At 39.4% G+C, this 21,598-nt stretch overlaps 1 protein-coding gene across 2 annotated transcripts in view; it reads left to right on the plus strand.

Moving 5' to 3' along the window:
• Nucleotides 1–16,469, plus strand: part of PDCD6IP (programmed cell death 6 interacting protein) — a 71,774-nt gene extending 55,305 nt beyond the window's left edge. For both annotated transcript variants that reach the window (XM_005222590.5, XM_002696926.7), the window contains exons 13-18: nt 3,925–4,173; nt 4,540–4,674; nt 5,796–5,890; nt 10,302–10,425; nt 11,831–12,039; nt 12,955–16,469. In XM_005222590.5, coding sequence (XP_005222647.1) covers nt 3,925–4,173; nt 4,540–4,674; nt 5,796–5,890; nt 10,302–10,425; nt 11,831–12,039; nt 12,955–13,129 — 987 coding nt within the window. In that variant the 3' untranslated portion in view covers nt 13,130–16,469. The remainder of the gene's footprint in view (nt 1–3,924; nt 4,174–4,539; nt 4,675–5,795; nt 5,891–10,301; nt 10,426–11,830; nt 12,040–12,954) is intronic.
• Nucleotides 16,470–21,598: the final 5,129 nt, after the last annotated feature.

The raw sequence follows: 21,598 nt of genomic DNA on the forward strand, positions 1-21,598 counted from the left end.
ATTCACATTTGGTAAAAGGGAGCAACTTGGAAGTAAAGGCGCTTACTTGGGGTGGGAGGACTGGATTGGCCAGATACTCCTCTGACTTGCATCTTTCTATATACTGCCTTCTACCATATTCCTCTGGGACTACCTCTGAAGGGAGGGTTGTCAAGGTGTGCATGTTAATAAGTGGATCACATTGGCATGATATTTCTACTGGCTACAGGCTCATGGGAGCGTGATTGGCTGAGACCCTAAGGGGATGGGTGTGACTGATCACTGTGAGGTGAGATAGGGGCCCTGAAGCACACAGGAAAGTAAGCCAAAGGGCAAGAGATACTGCCGAAAGCTTCTTAAAAAAGGTGAATTTCCTGTGACAGTAGTTCTCAGAAGTTATCATTGTCATTTCTTATCTGTCTTTGCTCAGAAGCATTTCATGTATTCATTCAGCCAAGGCTTAATGGACAGCATCTACTGTGTAAGGCACTACGCTCGGTACACACGATGGCCAGCCCGCACTCCCCATTCACAAGCAGGCGTAGAAGAGGAGACATACACAGAGATAACTGGGATACATGGTAGAAACTGAGAGGTGTGAGGGCTTTAGGTGACAGAATTCTGAACGTTCCAGCATTTGGAGCCCCTTGCCTAGGAGGCTTCTTAGGACATTGGCACATTATGAGAACAGTGGACAGGCAGAAAGGTGAACAAGAGTAGGATCCGAGAATATTGAGTGTGTGTGTGCAGAGCAGCTACCAGAGGTTGAGTGGAAACCAGCCCCTGAAGTGAAGGGAAAACAGCGTCAGGGGATATGCACAGAACCTGCATCTCTGGTTGGGGGCCAGAAAGAACGACCACTCTGAAGTCAGATGCTTTCAGGGCGTCGAGGAGAAAAGGAAGGTGGTTGAAAGATTAAATTTGTAAAGAAGAGACTGCACACCTATAGAACAGCAGCATGTTCTGACTTCTTTTGATTTTAGGAGAACTCTCTTTAATGTCCCCCCTTTTTTCTTTTCAGTGTCACATACACGACTCGGAACTTACATGGCTTTCGTTCTTTGATTCTGCTTTCTATAGAAAAGCAAAAATGTTTTTTTTTTTTTTTTTTTTTAATTTGTAATAGCTGCTCTGTTAATCCAGAACGGTATTACATAGGGGAAGAAAAGTTTGACAATCAATATGAAGTTATTTTATTGAAACTAGATTTTCTGCATGGAGGTAACCAACAATTTTCAGTGCTCTATATATTCATTCCATATGTGTCTTTATCAGAAAAGGGAAGCGTCATTTGTTTATTACAGCTCCTTCAGATAGTTGTCACCATAGTTGATGACACTTTAGCCAGAGTTTTTAAGAGAAACAGCCATTTGAATTGCTGATTATTAACGTGATACAAAGTACATGTTTTATTAAGAGGTCCAAGCATAATGGGTAGGGCTGTTTTTTTCTTTCATTCTGAAGAGGCTAACTATCTAGTTATTTATCTTTGTTCTGTTTGGGCAGCTGTTTTTAGGTACTGAGAGGATGTTCATTTCTATACTATATAAGACAATCTGTTTCAAGATACTCCTGACTTTCAGCTTTGTTTACTAGACTATTTTTTTTTAATTAATTCTGCATATTCCTATTTCTCCCCTAGCTTTATTTCATTTCTATAAAATTTTCGAACTTCTGTTAGGCATAACATACGTATAGAAGAAAATGACATTTCTTACTTTCCTAATGGCCAAGCAACTTCACATAGGGTTAAAGTCAAGGTTGAGATTCCATTATCAATTTACCAACAGGTAAAGCTATCAAAACCTTTTTGAATTTATATGCTACTGTATCCCCCAACACAAACTGTGTTGCATGATTATAGAAATCCTTATAATTCAGCAGAATAAAGGATACTTTAATTCTTGGTCTGTTCCTCATTTTTCCTCTGTTCTTGTCTGAGTGCTTATATGCTTAAGACTCTTTAGTCCACAGTGCACGCAAAGTAGAGAGTTAAACCGTGAGACATAACCAACAGTTAATAATAATGGCTCCTACTTATGGAGCACTTGGCCTGTGTTAGAAATTACATTAAGCACTTATATGGACTTGCTTCAGTCTTTACAACTGTCCTGACATAAAGGTACTATTATTATTCTTGTTTTGCAGATGAATTTTCCAGGTAAACTGCCCTTGGTTATATAGTAACTAAGCCCATGATATTCACTAAGGGAGTATAATCAGAGTTGAAGTATTTTTTTCTATGTCGTCATGTTTCACTGTGCTGGACAGCTAGACTCCTTCGTTTCTGTATTGAAGGTTTGATTTAATTTTGTGTTTTGGATGGGTAGAAGAATGTTCACGGTTCAGAAGGTTCCTGCAGAGAACTCTCACCCCTGTTCTTTCCACCTTATTCCCATCTGCTCTGTTATACGTAACAGTATTCATTTTGTCTGGTCTGTGTTTAGTGCTTTTATTTTTGTGAAAAATACCTATGCACACAGATGTACATAATACATTATGTGTGTGTATAGCTTTATATTCTGATTTCCCTTCTCATTGAAAATGCGACATACAATGTATATGCTTTTGTACCTTTTTTCATTTAACGATATGTCCTGGAAGTCATTTGCAAGCAAGACTTTGACCAGCTTGTCTAACGTCAGATTCTACTAGGCCCCTTTAATAGACTTTGCTGTGCCCATCCAGCCGTGACTCTTTGTCCTCTTCTTCCTTTTAGAGTGTCTGTGGTTTGATGCTTCTTGGACCTCTGTGAGTCACGTTAGAACATGTTAAGAGACTCTGCATTTAAGATAGGATGCCTAGGAGATATGGTGGTTACCAGAGGCTGAAATGTGGAAGAAACTTGAGGCTTTTCCTCAGGTTTTGGTTTTCACATGGGAAGGTCGCTCTGGACCCTCTCATCACCGAGCTGATGACTAAGGCCAGGGACTGCAGAGCAGGGCAGAGCTGCTTAGGCACGGGCAGTAGGTGAGGAGATCTCTGGAGCTGAAATTGCTGCTGGTAAGAAGCGAGTCAGGGCTGGAGATGGGGTTCTTGGACTGTCCCTTCTTTGCCCACTTTCTTGCTCTGAGCATTCTTGGTCAAGCAGAATGGGGGCTTGGGGTCGCCCAGGTGAAGTGTGAAGAGCTGTGAGTGAAAGGGAGCAGCTCACAAGGGTCTTAGAGGGCACTTGAACCCTGAAACACTGTTACTACATAGGGGTGTTAGGCATTTATGAATCATGGGGCTGTTAGGCAGAGACTGCCTGGACTGAATGAGAGGCAGAACTCACGATGTGAAGAGAGATAGGACCTACCCCTTCTTTCTCTCCCAGGATTTAAAATCAGCATATGATTTAGAGCTTTCTCTCTCTCTCTCTTGAGTGCTGTCTCCATGTATCGTTATCTCTATTTTTATCTCCATGTCTCCTTCTCTCAGTCTCACTATGTTGGCAAAATAGGGTATCTCTTGACAAAACACACCTTCCTCTACATCATGGTGAGGACGCAGCAAAGTATAAACGTGGTTAGAGAGTGGTTTGGAGTCAGGCAGACGCAGGTCTCAGGTTTCACCTCTGCTCCTTTAGTAGCTGTGTAACCTCAGGCAGGTGACTTAATTTTTCTGAGACTCAGTTTCTCCGTCTGTGGAATAGAGGTAATAAATACATACTCTGGGATATTGTAAGAAGTACATTAAGTTTAATCTGTGAAGTGTGTAGGACTGTGCCTAGCGCATGATAAATGTTCAGTAAATCTGTTTTCATTATTGCTGCTGCCATTGCAGGCTGAATCCACTGAAGGTACAGCAGTGTCTGTATGTAAGTGAACCTGCTGTCTGAATTACACTTGGCTCTCTGAGAAATCATCTCTCCCTGACCCTGGTGAACCTTTGTATCATTCCCTTCTGGTAATTGGCTTATGGTTTTTTGGGCAATTCAGCTAAAAGTTTTTTAAATTTGTATAGGTGGTGAATGTCTTAAAATCCTTATTGACAAATCTTGATGAAGTAAAGAAGGAAAGAGAGGGGCTGGAGAACGACCTGAAATCAGTGAATTTTGACATGACAAGCAAGTTTCTGACTGCTCTGGCTCAAGATGGTGTGATAAACGAAGAAGCTATTTCTGTTACTGAACTGGATCGAATCTATGGGGGTCTCACAACTAAAGTCCAGGAATCTCTAAAGAAACAGGAAGATCTTCTTAAAAATATTCAGGTAAAGTTTATATACTTCAGTAAGATTTTTATTTAAAAAATTACAGAAGGGATAATCTGTATACAGGAGGGATAATCTGGACTAAATCTGTCCATTTAGGATTGTGTTTTTGGCAAGTATTCCATATTAATAGAAAACTGTAAACTGTTGGTTATATTTTCATGCCCACTGAATTTGGGGTAATTTTACTAATGGAAAGCTATAAAGTACTGTGCTACTCCAAAGGGAATATATTAGGTAAATATCTAATAATAACTCAATATAATCATAGGTGATTTTCATAGTTGGAAAAGTATCAATAAAAATGTCATGAGCTATATTAATTTCATAAATATATATAACTGCATAAATCTTTCTTTTCATAAGGTCTCACACCAGGAATTTTCAAAAATGAAACAATCTAACAACGAAGCCAATTTAAGAGAAGAAGTCTTGAAGAATTTAGCTGCTGCGTATGACAACTTTGTTGAACTTGTGGCTAATTTGAAGGAGGGCACAAAGGTATGAAGCACAAAAAAAATAAGAGCTAACTGACCAGTGTGGACGTGAGGATATAGTTTGAGAAGTTAATTGGTATTTCCAGTTGGACCAAATCATTCTTCATCTTGAATGCCTTAGCTTTCATTACTTTGGCCCCTGAGAGCTTTGTTAAAAGTGGGAGAAAGCTTAATGAAGGTGGTGGATTTCATGGGAACTTTGCAGAATGAGTATGCGTAGACATTCATTTCAGGTAGCAGGAATTAGCGAGAATCAGCAATGCTTTGTTACATGATAGAAAGTCGGCCAGTCTGAGTGAATTATGAGGGAATAGGAGTAGTAGTCAGAGCTGATACGTGATGGGGAAGGGGCTGGTATGACCTTCATAGCCTCTGCTGATGGTTTAGGTGATGATAGATTTGTGATATGCTTGTGTCTTTAGAGTGCTTACTGAATATGTTTCAGTATTTTCTAGCCTTTCCTTTAAATATTTTGGGGAAATGCTTATATTTGGTTTGACCAATTTTGGGGAGTAAGTGATTTTTTAAGTTTTTCAAATACATAATTCCTTTTGGTACTTTAACTCCACAATGATGACTGAATAAAGTTATCTTGATTTTAATACAGTAGGTATGATGTAAAACCCTCTAAAGAGAGCACAGAAATACTGCCGAAACCTTCCAAAGAGAGAGGATAGTAAAATGCCATTTTAATTTGATTTAAAATGCTTTGTTGAAATAGGTAAGCTGAGAAAACTCTCCAGAGTGCTTTTGGAAATTCTTCAAAAAGTTTCTGAAATGATGCCTGCGTTTCTGAAGTGAATGTGCAAATCTAATGTTTCCACTTAAATAGGTTGTTTTTATTAAGTAGTTGATTTTTCTCTAGGAATTGGGAACTTGTTCATGATCATGAAACTTAACTTGTCACTGAATTTTTGGTGACAGCACTTTCTAACGAGTATTTATTTTTTTCAAAATATTTTAGGTCATATTTAACAATAAGCTACTGGACTTAAGTGGTATGACTGTCTCTCATGCATAGGGTTTTAGTTCTTTAACTGTTATTGACAAATGAGCTTTACATTGTGTTCCTCTTAGATTAAAAATAGTTCTGGTTTATCACTTATGTTTGTTCTTTGCTTGTAGTTTTACAATGAGCTGACTGAAATACTTGTCAGGTTCCAGAACAAATGCAGTGATATAGTGTTTGCACGGAAGACAGAAAGGGATGAACTCTTAAAGTAAGTTTATTTTCTCTATCAAATTATACTTCTGAAGTATTTTTCTTAGGAAAAAAAATCATATTCTTGCTACCTCTTTTAGAAAAATCACATGTGGATACTCTTGTGGTGGGTTGGCAGTGTGAGTTAATTTCCTTCATTTCCTCTGTGGTGGTTTACAAAGCAACAAGCAACCAGCTACATGCTTCAAGAACAACAGGATGTAAAGGAGCACAAACTCTAGATGAAGGGAGAATAGTGATGTCGCAGAAGTGATGAGAGCACAGCTCATGGTGACAGAGCTCAGGGAGTGCCAATAAACACGGGCAGTTTACCTTGAAGGGGCAGATGGGTTCCTTAAATGAAACTGCAGGCACAGCACGAGGGAGAGAGGATTTATAGCTCAGAAAATGTAAGCAAAATCACTTTCTGTAGGGGCCTACTGGGCAAGCAACATAAGACTCACTCTGTGTGGAGTAATGGAGCGCTAACTCAGCATTGATACCCATTAAGATGAGAAAGAGAGCAAAATTTAACGAAACTGATAGATGAACATTCACCAGAATAACATTGTCACAGAACAGGTGAAAATTTTACTGTGAATTTAAAACAAAGGTTAGGAAAGACTCACTAAGGATTACCACAAACAAAGCCAGTACTCAAGGAAGATGGTAGGAAAACAAGAGGTCATAAAATATGAAGTGTCAGGGTTTAGGACACAATTGGAAGAGAACAAAACTATCACGAATGTGAGATGAAATGAGAAGGAGCCAAAGCAAGAAAAGAGTGAAGAAAACACAGGAGCAAAGAGTAGCAAAGAAGAAATCAAAGAAAATGAAACCAAAGCAAGGAACAGGATTAAAAGTAGAGAAGCTGGGCAAAGAAGATCTAACATATGTAAAACTGAATTCCCTTCAAAGAAGAAAATCCCAAACAGTGAACAGAACAAATACTTAATGATATTACTCAAGAATATTCTTAGAATAAGTCCTGTTGAAAGGGTATGCATCATTTGGTCAGGAAAAATGAATAAGAACTGTTAACACTTATTTGTATTAAGGCATATACATTATTAGCCTTCAAAGATAATGACAAAACTTCCCTGATGGCCCAGTGGTCAAGACTTTGTGTTCCCAACACAGGGGGAATGGGTTTGATCCCTGGTTGGGGATCTAAGATCTCAACATGCACATGGTCTGGCCAAATAAATATTCTTTAAAAAAGAAAATGGCAGAATCCTTTTAAGGCAGTCAGGCAGACGGATCAGCTCTGTTTATAAAAAGGTGAAAAAAACTTAGGCTGGCAGCACTGCATGCTAGAAGAGAATGGAATGATTGCTATTGAAACTCAAGGAAAGCAAATATAAGACAAAGATTTTATATCCGGCCAGCCTGTCCTTCAGCTATATTCAAAGTCAGGTGGTCATCAGTGATGAATATGAAGAACCCAGAGACTATTATACTCAGGAGCCTTTCTTGAGCCCCTCAGATGAGCTGACCATTATTCTCATCTGTCCATGCTTAAACAGTTTCCTGTAGAAGAATGGGGAGAACTTAAGAGCTACTTCCTTCCAGCCCCAAGATAGAAGGGCCATTTGTTACCAGTTTTTCTACTACACCTTTAAAAAGCAAATAATTAAAATCTTTAAAAAACGGTTTTAGAGGCTAAATACAAACCCAAATTAGTTTTACTAGTAGGTAAATCCGAAAAGAGTAAAACAGAGCAGTCTTCGGACCAGTTTTATTTATGAATATGGATGTGAAAGTTCTAAATAAAATGCTTGCTGTTCATATTCTCCATATTCTCCAGTATATTAATTAATGAAGGAACATGACCATGACCAAGGAGGAATGGGTGGTTATTCCATGAATACAATGATTGGTTTAGTATTTTTACGTCTAAGGAGAAAAAGATGATCTTCATAGATGACGAAAAAGTGTGAGAAAGTTAATGGAGAAACTATAAACATTCCCCCTAAAGACAAGTGCTAGCTATCAGTGCTGATATTCAGTACTATATTGGCAGTACCAGCCAGCACCATTAGACAAAGGCAATTAGAGATACAAAAATTGTAAACTGTCACTACTTACAGACTTTATGATCGTACATCTGGGAAACCTAAAAGAATCAGCAGCCAAACTCTGCAATAAAAAGAGAATTGGTGATTATAAAAATTAATTTGTAGCAATCAATAGCTTTCATACAAGTAAAGACATAGAAGATACAATGGAGGGAAAGACCTCAGTTAAATAGTCATGAGAAAGTAAAATACATAAGAATAGATTTGTCATATATGAGACCTGGATGAAGAAAGCTTTGAAACACTATTCAAGGACACAAGAGAGGATTTGAGCAAGTTATAAGACATATCATGTCCTTAGATAGGATGAGATGTCAGTTCTAAATAAATTTATCCATTCAACATAATTTTGATTTAAAAAAACCACATTTTCGTTTAAAAGTAGACAAGTTGTTCTAAAGCTCAAGGTGAAAAAAGTCAAGCAAGAATAGCCAGGAAAAACTGCATAAAAATAATAGTAATGGAAACTAATTTACCAGATTTTAATATATGTAATATTGTCTCTAATTAAAACACAGTGGTACTGGCACATGATTAGACTAAAGACAGAAGACAGGAATAGATTTAAATCCTTATGTGAAGTTAGTGTTTTAAGAAAAAAAAATCCTAAATCATAGAAGTTAAGAGACAAGTGCCTAGTTATTTAGGAAACAAAAGTTATTTTTACAACAGAGTAAGTTCCAAACAGATCATACTTGAAATGTATAAAATGAAATGAAAAGAAAACGAGAGAAATTTTTAGTAAAGCTGAAATAGGAAAGGTCTTTGTAATTCTGATGTAAAATCCAGAAGCCATTAAAGAAAAAAGAGTAAGTTCATCATAAGATGGTCAGCAGAGGCAAAATGTAATAAGCTGGTGGAAACTGTTTGAAACCTGTTCCCGGGACAAAAGGCAAATTTACCAAATTTATAAAGAACTCTGAGATACTAATGAAGAGGAAAAAAAAACCCAATAGAAAAATTGGCAAAGGATATGAACAGAAATTCTGCAGATGAAATAAAAGTGACTGTTAAGCATATGAAAAAATACCTCCCCTCATTCAATATAAATATGAGTTGAAATTACTCTGAAATGGCATTTTTCAGACTGTCAAAAATTTGGAAGTTTGATAGCATGCTTTATTGGCACACTTTGGGGAGCAAGTCTCATTCTACTGCGGGAGTGCACAGTGGGGCAGCCCTTTTGTGGGACCCAGTAAGGTCCGAATTGTAGACCCTTACATTATTTAATCCAGCTTTTTTTTTAAAGGATGTTTTCTATTTACCAATATACAAAAATCTCTAAGATGAATAATTTATGTTAAAAAAAAATAAGATTACAGACTAGTGTAAAGTATGCTTTTTGTATAAAAAGGGAGAAAATAAAAATGAGCATTTGGATTGGGTTATTTCTGATCAGGAAGCTCTGGACAGGTTCATAGGAAAGAATAGTATAGTGTCTGTGTGTGGGCGTGATGGTGGAGTGAGAATTTGTAGATGGTGGTCTGTCAGTTTTGTGTGTCTAGTTTATCTTTCACCTGGGATTGTTTTTGAGAGTCAAAGTGTGGTCTGGGGACACTTGCTGGAGTTGTTCCATCAGGACAGCAGGGCCTGCCACAGACACTTGAGGGCGTGTCGTGTGTGTTGTTTCGAGCTTGTGAATCAGCACAGTACCAAATGTTTCATAAGAGTGTATTTTATCTTAGGATTTTGTTTATCGGGATTTGGGGATAGATTCCAATTTATTGTCAGAGGAGTCTTTAAATTTTTTAAAAAATTTTGATACTGTATTTTAATGGTGCTTTAAACATCTGTCTTTAATGAGATTACCTTATGTGAGGTATCTTTTAACATAAAATGTCTCAGTGCCATGTTTTGGATATCTTCAGAAAATTTTCATCAAGAAATTTCCATTGTTTTCTGTGAACACTGATATACAGTGATTAAAATATTAGGCAGGTGACTGTGAACAGTTGTAGTTTTCTGATCATTTTTAGATTTTTATTAGGAGTTTCTCATCATCTAGGGGCTGACCTCTTACTAGAGGGAGGGCAGTTTCTAAGGGCCACTTGCTTCGTTTAACGTGTCCCTTACTCTGGCTATAATTATGGGCTCTGGAAAAGTTTACTTTTTCCCCTTGTCTTCAGAAATAGAACAAAAACTAACTTTATTTTATTCAGTAGTAGGAAGAAAGATGATTTCAATTAGCTCTTGCCAAGAACAGAAATATATAGTATATTTTAAAATACTATCATTGTTTTGATTCTATTTTCTGTGTTTCATACATGAAGAAAAGAAAGAAAAATACCTGATATTTTGCAGGTGTTGGTTTTCAAAATTGTGTTAATTTCTAATGCTTCTGTCTTTAATAAGGGACTTGCAACAAAGCATTGCCAGAGAACCTAGTGCTCCTTCAATCCCAACACCCACATACCAGTCCTCTCCAGCTGGGGGGCACGCACCAACGCCACCAACTCCAGCACCAAGAACCATGCCGGTCAGTAAGCAGCCCGACCTTTTAAGATGGAAGTTTTACGTGTTTGTGACATTTGCTAGCTGTAAAGGGTAACACAGACTTTACATGGTGGTCTGGTGGTCACCACTTTGATCAGGTGACCAGCCTTCTGATGTTTTGCAGTATAAAGAATATGCATTCTTTATTCATGGATCACTTATAAATTTTTGCTAAAAAATGTTTACCTTGAGTCTAATGAAGTCTTTGGAACCAACTTCCAGTTTATAGCAAAGATAGTGATAAAACCATAAATTAAATTGTGCTGTTAGGAAACACTTGGACAGCCTAGAACAGGAACATTCTTTGAGACACTTGGCTTGGTTTTCAAAGGCGAATGTTATAGACAGAGAAAAGATAGATGGAGAGGGCTTCTAGATTAAAAGAGAGGAAAGACTCATAATAATCAAATGCAGTACATGAACCTCAATTGGATCTTGGTTAAAACTCTTATAGGTGTTTTTATGAAAAATAAGGACACTTGAATGTAGGGTAATACTACTACTACTGAGTCACTTCAGTCGTGTCCGACTCTGTGCGACCCCATAGACGGCAGCCCACCAGGCTCCCCTGTCCCTGGGATTCTCCAGGCAAGAACACTGGAATGGGTTGCCATTTCCTTCTCCAATGCATGAAAGTGAAAAGTGAAGTCGCTCAGTTGTGTCCAACTCTTCGTGACCCCATGGACTGCAGCCCACCAGGCTCCTCCGTCCATGGGATTTGCTAGGCAAGAGTACTGGAGTAGGGTAATACTAGGGAATAATTATTAATTTTGGAGTAACTTAATTTTCTCAGGGTGAAATGGTAGCGTGATTATGTAGGAGAATATTAGGACTTGTATACTGAAATGTGTAAGGCCAGTGTCCTTAAGTTTGCAGCTTAACTTTCAAATGGTTCTGTAAATATGTAGAGGTAAATATAAGAATATAATTATAGGCAAAGCAAAAGTGGCCAAATGTTAATAATTAATGAATTTAATTGGTAATTATATGGTTATTTATGATAGTACTGTTTTAGGTTTTCTGGTGTTTGAGATTTTAATATGAAAAATCATGGGGCCAGGAGGAGATAAGAGAGAAAAACACTATCTCACCCATTCCTTCCTCCTCCCTCAAATGTGTGACCACGGATGGGAGCAGTAAATGATTAAACATTGGGCATCAGGAAAAGAGCAGTGCTAGTGTGGATATTTGTGGTATATCCGCAAATTGGAGAATTATTTTTCAACTACGGTACATTCCTGGAATGGTGAGCCCACATTTAAGAATGGGAATTAGAAATACATTCAGTTGGATTCTGGAGTTTCTTGTACGCTCTCATTCATTTTAATTGATAGCAATTTGACAGAAAGCTGACATGTGTTGTAGTCAGTGCCGACTTTTTCTTACAGCCTACTAAGCCCCAGCCCCCAGCCCGACCTCCACCTCCTGTGCTGCCAGCAAATCGAACTCCTGCTTCAGCTCCGGCTGCAGCTCTAGCTCCAGCCCCGGCTCCGGCAGGCTCTGGGACCACTGTACCAGCTCCATCACAGACTCCCGGTTCAGCTCCCCTGCCTCAGGCCCAGGGACCCCCGTACCCCACCTATCCAGGGTATCCCGGGTAAGACTGAAACTCTGTATGCCCAGTGAACTGGCTAATGTTTCTAACTCTAGTTAGTCTTTTAAAAAAAAAGGTCACCCATTCTCTGAATGGAGGTGTCATATAGGCTACATTGTCAGCTCACATAGAAATATAGTAAGTTATAGTCACTTTGAGCAGTTAAATAGCCATTTCCCTGGTTTATTTAATTTGTTTTTAGTTTTACATGTTGGGTTTATAGTAAACATACCTTCTGTAAGGAATTCAGAATGTGCTTCCTTGGTCATCTTTGTTTAGGTGATAAACAGATAGGTGCCTTTCCTGGACTTGGCAAGACTGGTAAAGCCTTCTTCACATACCTACCTGTACTCTGACGTCTTGACATTCCGATCAACTCTTGAACCAGGAATCTATCTAATTATGGCATATACTTAAAGATCAGCTGTCTTTGTTATTTTTGTAATCTTAAAAATCCAGACATTTAACTTCTTTTAAGTTGTCTTCCAGACTTAGTAAGTAAACTGTATCTTCCAAATGTTAAAACTGTGAAAACAGTATAAATCTATGAGCATTACAGTTAACATTGACTCTTGTAAAACAGAAATGTACGTAGATTGCCACAGTAAAATGAAGAGTCTCTGTTTTTATTCTTGGTAATGGTTGAATATTTAATCTTATTTCCTTCAAGAATCTTGGGTAGTATTAAATACTTTTTTCTTTCATTTCAATTAATAACAGGATAGAACTCTCTTTTTCTAGGAAGTACCTTGGAACAGCTGTTTTTTTCTCTCTCCACTGTTCTCTAATAGAGTGAGAAATAGAGGAAAACGTGATTTTCTTGAAAAAAACTTCATTTTAGAATAATTACTGTATGGTTCATTTTCTAGTATTTGATTTACCAATCTAGCTTTTTTTTTTTGTTCTTCTTCCCATCAGGTATTGCCAAATGCCCATGCCCATGGGCTACAATCCTTATGCGTATGGCCAGTATAATATGCCGTATCCACCAGTGTATCACCAGAGCCCTGGGCAGGCTCCATACCCGGGACCCCAGCAGCCTTCATACCCCTTCCCTCAGCCCCCACAGCAGTCTTACTATCCACAGCAGTAATATGTCAGCTCAGAAGCTCAGCTGGTTCAGTTCAAAGGGAAAGAAATACCAACCCTGCAATAAGTGTACTAAACTCTACGCTCTGGTTACTATAACGTCCTCTACTGTACTGAGTGCAGTGTATAATTTCTGTCTGCGGCTAGAAGCTGTGCCCCAGTTCCACACTTGATTGTACTTGGGCGATTTGCTGCTGTTGCAGTGTAAACACTAAGTATAATAGAATTTGAAGTAAATTACATTACAGTTCATAAAAGTTGAAAATGAGAAATTAAACCCACCGGTGAAACGTTTGAAATTATTAGACTTAAGTATGTGATTGGAACATCAGATGCTTACAACGATGGTTTAAGTATGGATATACAAGAAAACTAAGTTATCTTTCTCTTTTGGTTTATTGATTTGGTTTGATTTTCCTTACGCTATTTTGCATAATCAAAACATTGTAAATCTTTTAATTTAAAAATAAATTCCTTAAGAACAGTTGTCATTGTTATGCTTTGTCATTGATTCTCATTGCTGTCTAATTTCTTCCTGGTACTAGTCTCTCATTTTATGTGTACGTAAGTTAAACAGGTCCTGTGTTAAGTGCATGATTAATGCAAGTTAATAGTCAGGTTCAATATATCTTATAGGAAAACCAAAAGAATAATAACCATAGTTTATCTTTCATATGCTGATTAGTAAATTAATTTTGACACTTATTTTGAAAAATCTTATAATGTGGAAGAAACACAATTGCTACCAAAGATTCTTCAAATATTCAAGTGAATATGTATATTTAATGTTTTATTACTAACTTCTCCAAGAAATCAATACAAATTCTGGTAAAAAGTTTTTTCTTTTTTTCATAATCTGGTTAAAATAAATACATGTCATTAACAGTACTGTCTAATGTAATAGAATTGTTTAAAGAAAATTTACTGTACCCTTCTGTCCTTTTTTTCACCTTACTGTCTTAACCTAGTAACATTTAATGCACAATGTGTATGAATAGATATGATAAGCCCTTTCATTTTTATGCTCCTAAAAGATTGGACTATTTTATAATTCAGGGAGTACACAAAACAATTGTTGGGAGCATATGCCAATTCTGGAATAGGCTGTGTATTTAATACTAGTCTGTGCTGTTCGGATGACTAAGTGCTGTATAAGCCTCAGTGAGACTTGCCTGGTGGAATGCACAGACGTGCATCGTGGAATGAGAAAGTGAGAAAGGAGTGAGTTGTCTGACGTCCCAGTGGGGTCTGCTCTATGTGAGGCTCATATCTGAACATACCAGATATCCGAGCAGAGTTCCAATGAATCTGTTTATGCTTATTTTCACAGTTTTATTGCTAACCTTTTCTTGAATTGTTGTTTCATTTAAATGATGCTGTCAGTTGGTCCATTGTTGTTTTCATTTGACAGTTTGGGTTTATATTTTTAAATGTGGGGCTGAAGGTGTGATTGTAAAGGGAGCTAATTGGTTTAAAATATATGTATATTTAAAAAAATCTTACTTTGTTGTTGTATGTGGAAAACATGAAGGCATGTTACTTCAGTATAAATGACTTTTACATGCAATACTGAAATTGCTTTAAAGTTCAGTAGTTGAAACCTTGGCAAAATAGTTTTTTACATATCATAGCTGACTTCTATTAATATGGAATCATCAGAATATGAAATGGACTTGTTTGACTCTTGTGTAAATGGCACTTAAGTTCCTCCTCCTCATCATTCGAGGTACCATCACCAACAGAAGATACTCAGTGAGATTAGGGGAATCCCAAATTGCTAGTTTATAATTCTCACTAATACAGAAAAAAACAAAAAACAAAATTGGCCTGAATATTCTCTTGGGGAAAGAAGGCACTATTAGAAAAGAGTAAGTGCGTCAGAGGGCCAAAAGAGAAGTTACAAGGCTGTTTAGCTCATTTCCTGTGCTAGGCTGGGCTTGTTCTCGGAGCCACAGGAAGATAGTTCAGACACTTTAGGAAAGGAGTCTCCATATACCCTCGTGGCAGCCTACCCGACTCCCTCAGCTCTGTTAGCAGACCCAAGGCTATTCCCTCTCGTCTGTTCCCTCATCCTTTACAGGATGCAGATGCTTTGTTTAGGTCACTTGTGTCCACAGATGACCAAGTTTTCACAGTCCTTCATTGCTCCATGTGTCTTCATGGAGCTGTCTGGTTCCACTAAGGTGGCACATGGAAAGTTTTTCTTTTGTCTATTTTGCATCCTAACAAGAAGGAAGCCCTCACTGGAATTATTTTTGTTGCCACACTTTTTTATCCTTTGCTTTCTATGTTCCAGAAAATACCCTACAAAGTTACGGGTAATGCTTTTTATTTAAAGGAAGGAGAGTGTCACTCTGGTTCAGGTATGTTGTACCTGTGTTTATAGTTAGGCTGTTTGATTTCCTAAAGCACACTATTCCTGTTTAATTTCTTTATAAGGCTTTGGAATGCTATTTTAAAATGGACTGTAATCTGAAAAGCTGGTCTGAAGTGGGGAAAAAAACTAACTTATTTCGTACTCTTAGTTTGAGACAGATGGCTTGATTTCTGAGTCCGGTGTCAAATAATGGTGTACTCCTGTGCCCCTCCGTCTTTATTCTCATTTAAGAATAATAGTCATATGCCACTGCAAGCCACTCAATCTTTGTGGGATCTGTATACCCAACTTCTCTGCAATTTCTAGTCTCCCTTTCCCCAAATGTAAGTAGAGAAAAAGAGTCACTGATTTTCTATGCCAGTCAGCAACCTTTCTAGTCAGATTTAAGAAATGTTTTTCCATTAGAGCTTTACAGTTTGCAAAAGTGCATTGTACACGATTTCTAGTTTCATAAACATGGCAAAATGCACGTCGTTAAGTAGGTTTCAATTTGTTAATGGGGAGCTTTTTTTTTTTTTAAATGATCAGTATGTCTTAGAAGAATCTGGCTACAACCTAGTGCCATCTCTCTCTTTTTTTTTTTTTTTTGTGACACTTCTGCAGTTATTAGTTGCTTCACAGTACAGAACAGGATACAAAGTAGGAGAAAAACTGCATTTTAGTTAACAAGTTTAAAAATAGACTTTAGAACTAAATGGTTATAAGATTTACATGGAAAGGCAAAGAAGGAAAAATTATATTTTTAAAGAAAAAGAGAATATTCAGGCTTTATTTCTGGTATGAAGTTTATATTTTTTAAAAAAAATCCTATATTATCACGCCAGAGATTTTAGATTCTTTTCTGGTTACAAACATTGCTGGTAGTTGGATTATATTTTTTATTGTATTCATTTCTCTTAGGGGGAAAATTGTAAAGAAAAGGGTCCAGATGAAATGTATCTTAGAAATAAAAATTGAAAGATTTTTACTTCCTTGTAGTATGAATTCTTATTTAAAATATTTATCCTTCAGCTTTTATATTTCTCTTAATTTCTTCATTGAACAGTGGGTTGGGAAATTAAAAAATAACCCACTTGAACTAACCACATGAGACAGAAAAGACAGTATTTAAGTGTTTTCTTACAGCTGTCAACCTTGTAGATGATCATGGTTTTCAAATGTCCCTTATGATTGAACCCAGATCTTTCAGATGAGTAATCTCTTCTTCAGGCTTCCCTTGTAGCTCAGCTGATAAAGAATCCTCCTGCAATGCGGGAGACCTGGGTTTGATCCCGGGGTTGGGAAGATCCCCTGGAGGAGGGCATGGCAGCCCACTCCAGTATTCTTGCCTGGAGAATCCCCATGGACAGGAACCTGGCATGCTGCAGTCCATGGGATCGCAGAGTCAGACACTGCTGAGCGACTAAGCACAGCATAGCACAGTCTCTTCCTCAGGTGTCATTTTGGGGGTTACTTTTTGGAATTGTTTGGCAAGATTACCACGGTCAATTGGTCAGGGAAAAGGGGATGGTGAATGTGTTCATCTTTGAAAACATTTGTATTTTCTTATTTTCTTCCTGCTTCTTCCCTGTTTCGAGATCAGATGTAGCTGTTTTACTGTGTAGCTCAGAATAGGCAGTTTATCAGAGGATGTGTTGATTTTGTATGTCTCTCAACTATGTTGGAGTTGAACAAACTAGCTCCAGGAATGAGTTGAGAATCTGAATCCCTAATACGTTTAAAATCTTTGTTGGTTGGTTTTCACTTACTTGGCTTCTAGGTTGGAGACCATCAAGTTCTCACTGAGGGGCTTGGGAACCTAGATGTGTGTGGTGGGTGGACAAATGGGGATCTAACGGACCCTCCCTGGAACTGGGGTTCATCTGCAGCTGAACGACAAGCAGCTCTGCGCTGGGGCTGTTAGGACTGCAAGGCGGGTGGGCTTGGCCTGAGTACTGCCCGTAAGCAGACGTGAACTTGGCTGGAGCCAGTGCCCCCAGAGAGCTCCTGGCCCCTGCTAATGAGGGTCCCCATCCACTGACTGATCTTGCCCTTGTAATTAATTATCCATCTGGGTCACATCCAAGTCGTCTGCCTCAGTACTCTGCCCACAAGGGACCCTGGCTTGTGTCAGCTCTGTGGCTCCTGAAAGCCTTCCTTTTCGCTTAAAAGTTGCTTATGTCCTTTTTAATCAATGACACCAAGTGAAGCAGGTAAATAGGTCAAGTCTATTACCTTTGTGTTTCTTTTTAAGTTTTCCTGTATTTATAACTGTTTTAGTCTCTACACATTTTTAAGCCATGTGATTCATATGTAATGACCATCTTCCATTTTCACTTTTTAATATATACTATTAATACCACTGTTTTTTTCTTTCTGGATGTATTAGTTATGGGTTTTTTTTGTTTTTGTTTTTTTTTTGGTAATCCAAGAGGAAAGTTTAATTTATAATTTGGCTTAAGTTATTAATATAGTTATGTGATCTTCTGACATTTTGTGTGTTTGGAGTAAGTATTTTTTTGTTTCATTTTCCAATCTTTCATTGCTTGGATTATGTTTTCTTTTTTCTAGTAATTTGGAACCCTACTACTATTTTCTTCCCTCCCATCCCCAGCCAGATTTTTTTTTTTTTTTTTTAATATATGTTTGTAAACAGTGTTTGGACTTAGTGTTAATGTAGTAGTATTCTTACATTATGACCTTTGGATTGTTAGCTTGGTTGCTTCTGGTTTTTGATGATGATGAATACAGCTGTTTCATGCTCAAGTTTGTTTTCCTCCCAGATTTTGGCTCCAGTGGCTTCTGCTCCTAGTAACCTGTGATGCTCTGTCTTCACCTGTCTCCAGTTTGGGGAACTTTGTCCCATGATTTCAAATCTCATCTTTTCTTTCTGATGCACTCTTTAGTAACTCACCTTTCTGTCTCTAATCCACTGCTGCTGTGTTCCATCTATGTCACGCTTGCCTCCTCTCATTTCATGTATCAACTTGCTCAGCATCAATCTATGTGCTTGTTGGTTCTAATGACTAAGAATTCATTTGTTGCAGAAGAACCCCATGAAATTAGTATTTTTATTCATACTCACTCTACACAGAGAAGTCAACTTGGAGAAGTTGGGCAACGTGCCTGTGGTGACACGGCTGCCGAGTAGCTGAGCTGGGGCTCTTTGAGCAGCCGCCTGTGATCTGAGCAACTAATGACGGCCTCTTCCTGTGCTGTCAGTGCTGCTAAAAAGAGCTCACGTCTGCTGAGTGCTCGCCACGATCTGGGCCTTCTTTTCAGCATTTCAGATCCACCAACTGATTCTAGTTGAGCAGTCAATATTGAGGTGGCCACTAATTTCATTACAATTTGCAGGGCAGGAGGAAATGGCACAGAAGGATTGAATTCCTGGGGCTGGCTGGTGATGGAGCCGGGATCTCACTGAGATGAAACGTTAAAGGCCAAAAAAAAAAAATAAATAAATAAAACAACCCACCAAAACAATCCACAAAAACGAAAGGGTCATATCCCATTGTGTATATGTGCCACATCTTTACCCATTCCTCTGCTGACGGATGTTTAGATTGCTGCCGTGTCCTGGTTGTTGTAAATAGTGTTGCTATGAACACTGGGGTGCATGCATCTTTTTGAATTGTGGTTTTCTCTAAGTACATGCCCAGGAGTGGGTTTCCTGGGTCATACAGTAGAAACCAGCACAACATTGTAAAGCAACTATATACTTCAATAAGAATTAATTAAAAAAAAACCTGAAAAGTTAAAGGCTTTCTAGAGTTTCTCCTGTCCCTTGGAGTCTTTTTATTTTTAAATTTCTTTATTTGACTGCACTGGGTCTTGGTTGCGGCACTCAGGGTCTTCAGTCTTTGTTGCGGGATCTAGTTCCTTGATCAGAGATGGAACCCGGGTCCCCTGCATTGGAGGGGCTCAGAGTCTCAGCCACAGGACCATCAGGGAAGTCTGGCATCTTTGTTTTATAGGGCATTTGCTCTCGTTTCTTATATCCATCTATCCATTCACTATTCATTTTTTTCTCCCCAGTAATTAAAAATTAAATATCAAAAGGCTATTGACTATGTGCTGGGAATACAGCTGTGCCCTCAAGGAATTTATATTCCAGGAGAGAGTGAAATTGAACTGGGAACAACTATAGGTTTAAGCATGAATTTGTGTGGGAATTTTCCCATTTCCTTCTTCCTCCTCTCAGTGCCACAAGGTAGCTTAAATGCTTTGCATGTTTCTGAGCCAGGGGTTGTTTGCTGGGTGGGGAGCAGAAGCTGGCGTCTCTGGGGCCAGGAGTTAAAGGAAGCAGCAACATCCCCAAGGGGATAGGTTTTAGGACAGCATTTTTAGAAGGGTCACAGAGGGCCCAGAGGGTATCATGCTCTAGATGAGGCGAAGCTTCTGTATTTGAAGGGACCATGAGGCTGGACAGCATGGAATGGTAACCCAGGACCTGCCACTGCCTTGGGTGTTAGTGTGGGAAGTCAGTAATGACTAAGACTGAATTTCTCATCACCCTGTGGGATGGGCCTCATAGTTGGAAATGAATGACTTCAATCAATAGGCATTTCTTCTGTACCTGTCCTGCCTAGCTTCAGTTCATAGCTGCCTACTGCATCTGGGCCATCTCTGGGAGAGCAAAGGATGTTGATGCCACTCATAGTTGCAGCCATGGTCTGAGTGTCCAGGTTTGTCTGTGAAGTCTAGAACTCTAGGAAAGGCCCTTCTGATAACAACACTGCATTCATTTGGATTGGCTGAGGCCCCACTGGAGAACTGGTGAGCAGAAATAGCAGGGCTCCTGGAAGCTTCTTGTTCAATCGTGTCTGACTTTGAGACCTGCTGGACTGTAGCCCACCAGGTTCTTCTGTCCATGGGGTTCTCCAGGCAAGAATACTGGAGTGGGTTTGCCATTTCCTCCTCCAGGGGATCTTCCCGACCCAGGGATCGAAGCCGCATCTCCTGTATTGGCAGGCAGATTCTTTACCTCTGAGTCACTGGGTTCGAAGCCTCTATTGGTGTTCAAAAGAGTGATCTGAATGCTTTCACCTGCTGGTCAGATACGGTTGGCAGGATGGAGAGAAGATAAAGCACCCATGAGACAGTGCTGAGGAGATTCATGTTTCTCTGCTTGAATCCTAAAGTGGCCCCAGCCCAGTCATGCCATGTAAGGCCCAGGCCAAGGGGTTGCCTCAGTTGTGGGGAAGCCTGTCATGCTATGTTAGAAATGAGCCCACTGGAAGCTGTGTATGTTGAAGGATGAAGCTCCAACTTGGTCCCAGGAGAAGATTCTGCATCTCCTTGTGGCTCATTCCTGTGAGGCAGCAGGTTGGTGGCTGAGAAACCATAGGCTTGAATGAAATCCAGGGCCCCCAGGGCTGTGCGCTCAGAACAAAGGAGACTCAGTGGGTGAGGCAGACTCCCCATTAGCTTCCAGGGGCTGCACCCTTGCAAACACACAGCGGGCTGCTGGAAAGTGCCCACGTCCACTGGTCAGGAGAGGTCAGAAGGGCCTCTGCAGAGCATTCTGGACTTCACAGACAAACCTGGACACTCAGGACAGGTGCTGACAGACGTGAGTCTGTGTGACCCACCCTTGCCCTCACCCCTTCTCCAAGCACCAATGCTGTAAAAGCTGGTTCTAGTGAGTGAGGGGAACCAGGCTCTGCCAGAGGCCAACACACGGGGATGTGTCTCAGAACCTTGGGAAATGGGATGGAGCCTGCATCCCAAGTGTAAGGGTGACCCTCGGTCTATCCTCATGGGGTGGCCTGGGCACCCTGGGGAGAGACCTGCTTAGGAAGGACAGCGAGGTGAGGCAGGTAAGGGACACCCTGCTTCAGAAAGAGTGTCCTGACCAGTCCACTGCATGCTGTGGGGGAGACCTGGGACATTAAACAGGTTTTCAGCCATAGACAGAGCCTGCAGTTGGTGAGATGGCCGAGGAGGGCCTGGAATGGTCAAGAATCCAGGAGGAGCCGGCAGAGCGGAGGCAATGGGACACCACTGCTGGTTCTTCCCACTGTGTTCATCCGAGATTTCGGCTCAGATCTTTACGATCATTGCCTTTAACTCGTTGTCAGGTAGATTGCCTGTCTCCATCTCACTTAGTTCTTC

The sequence above is a fragment of the Bos taurus genome, chromosome 22 (genome assembly GCF_002263795.3).
Source record: "Bos taurus isolate L1 Dominette 01449 registration number 42190680 breed Hereford chromosome 22, ARS-UCD2.0, whole genome shotgun sequence".
Taxonomy (NCBI): domain Eukaryota; kingdom Metazoa; phylum Chordata; class Mammalia; order Artiodactyla; family Bovidae; genus Bos; species Bos taurus.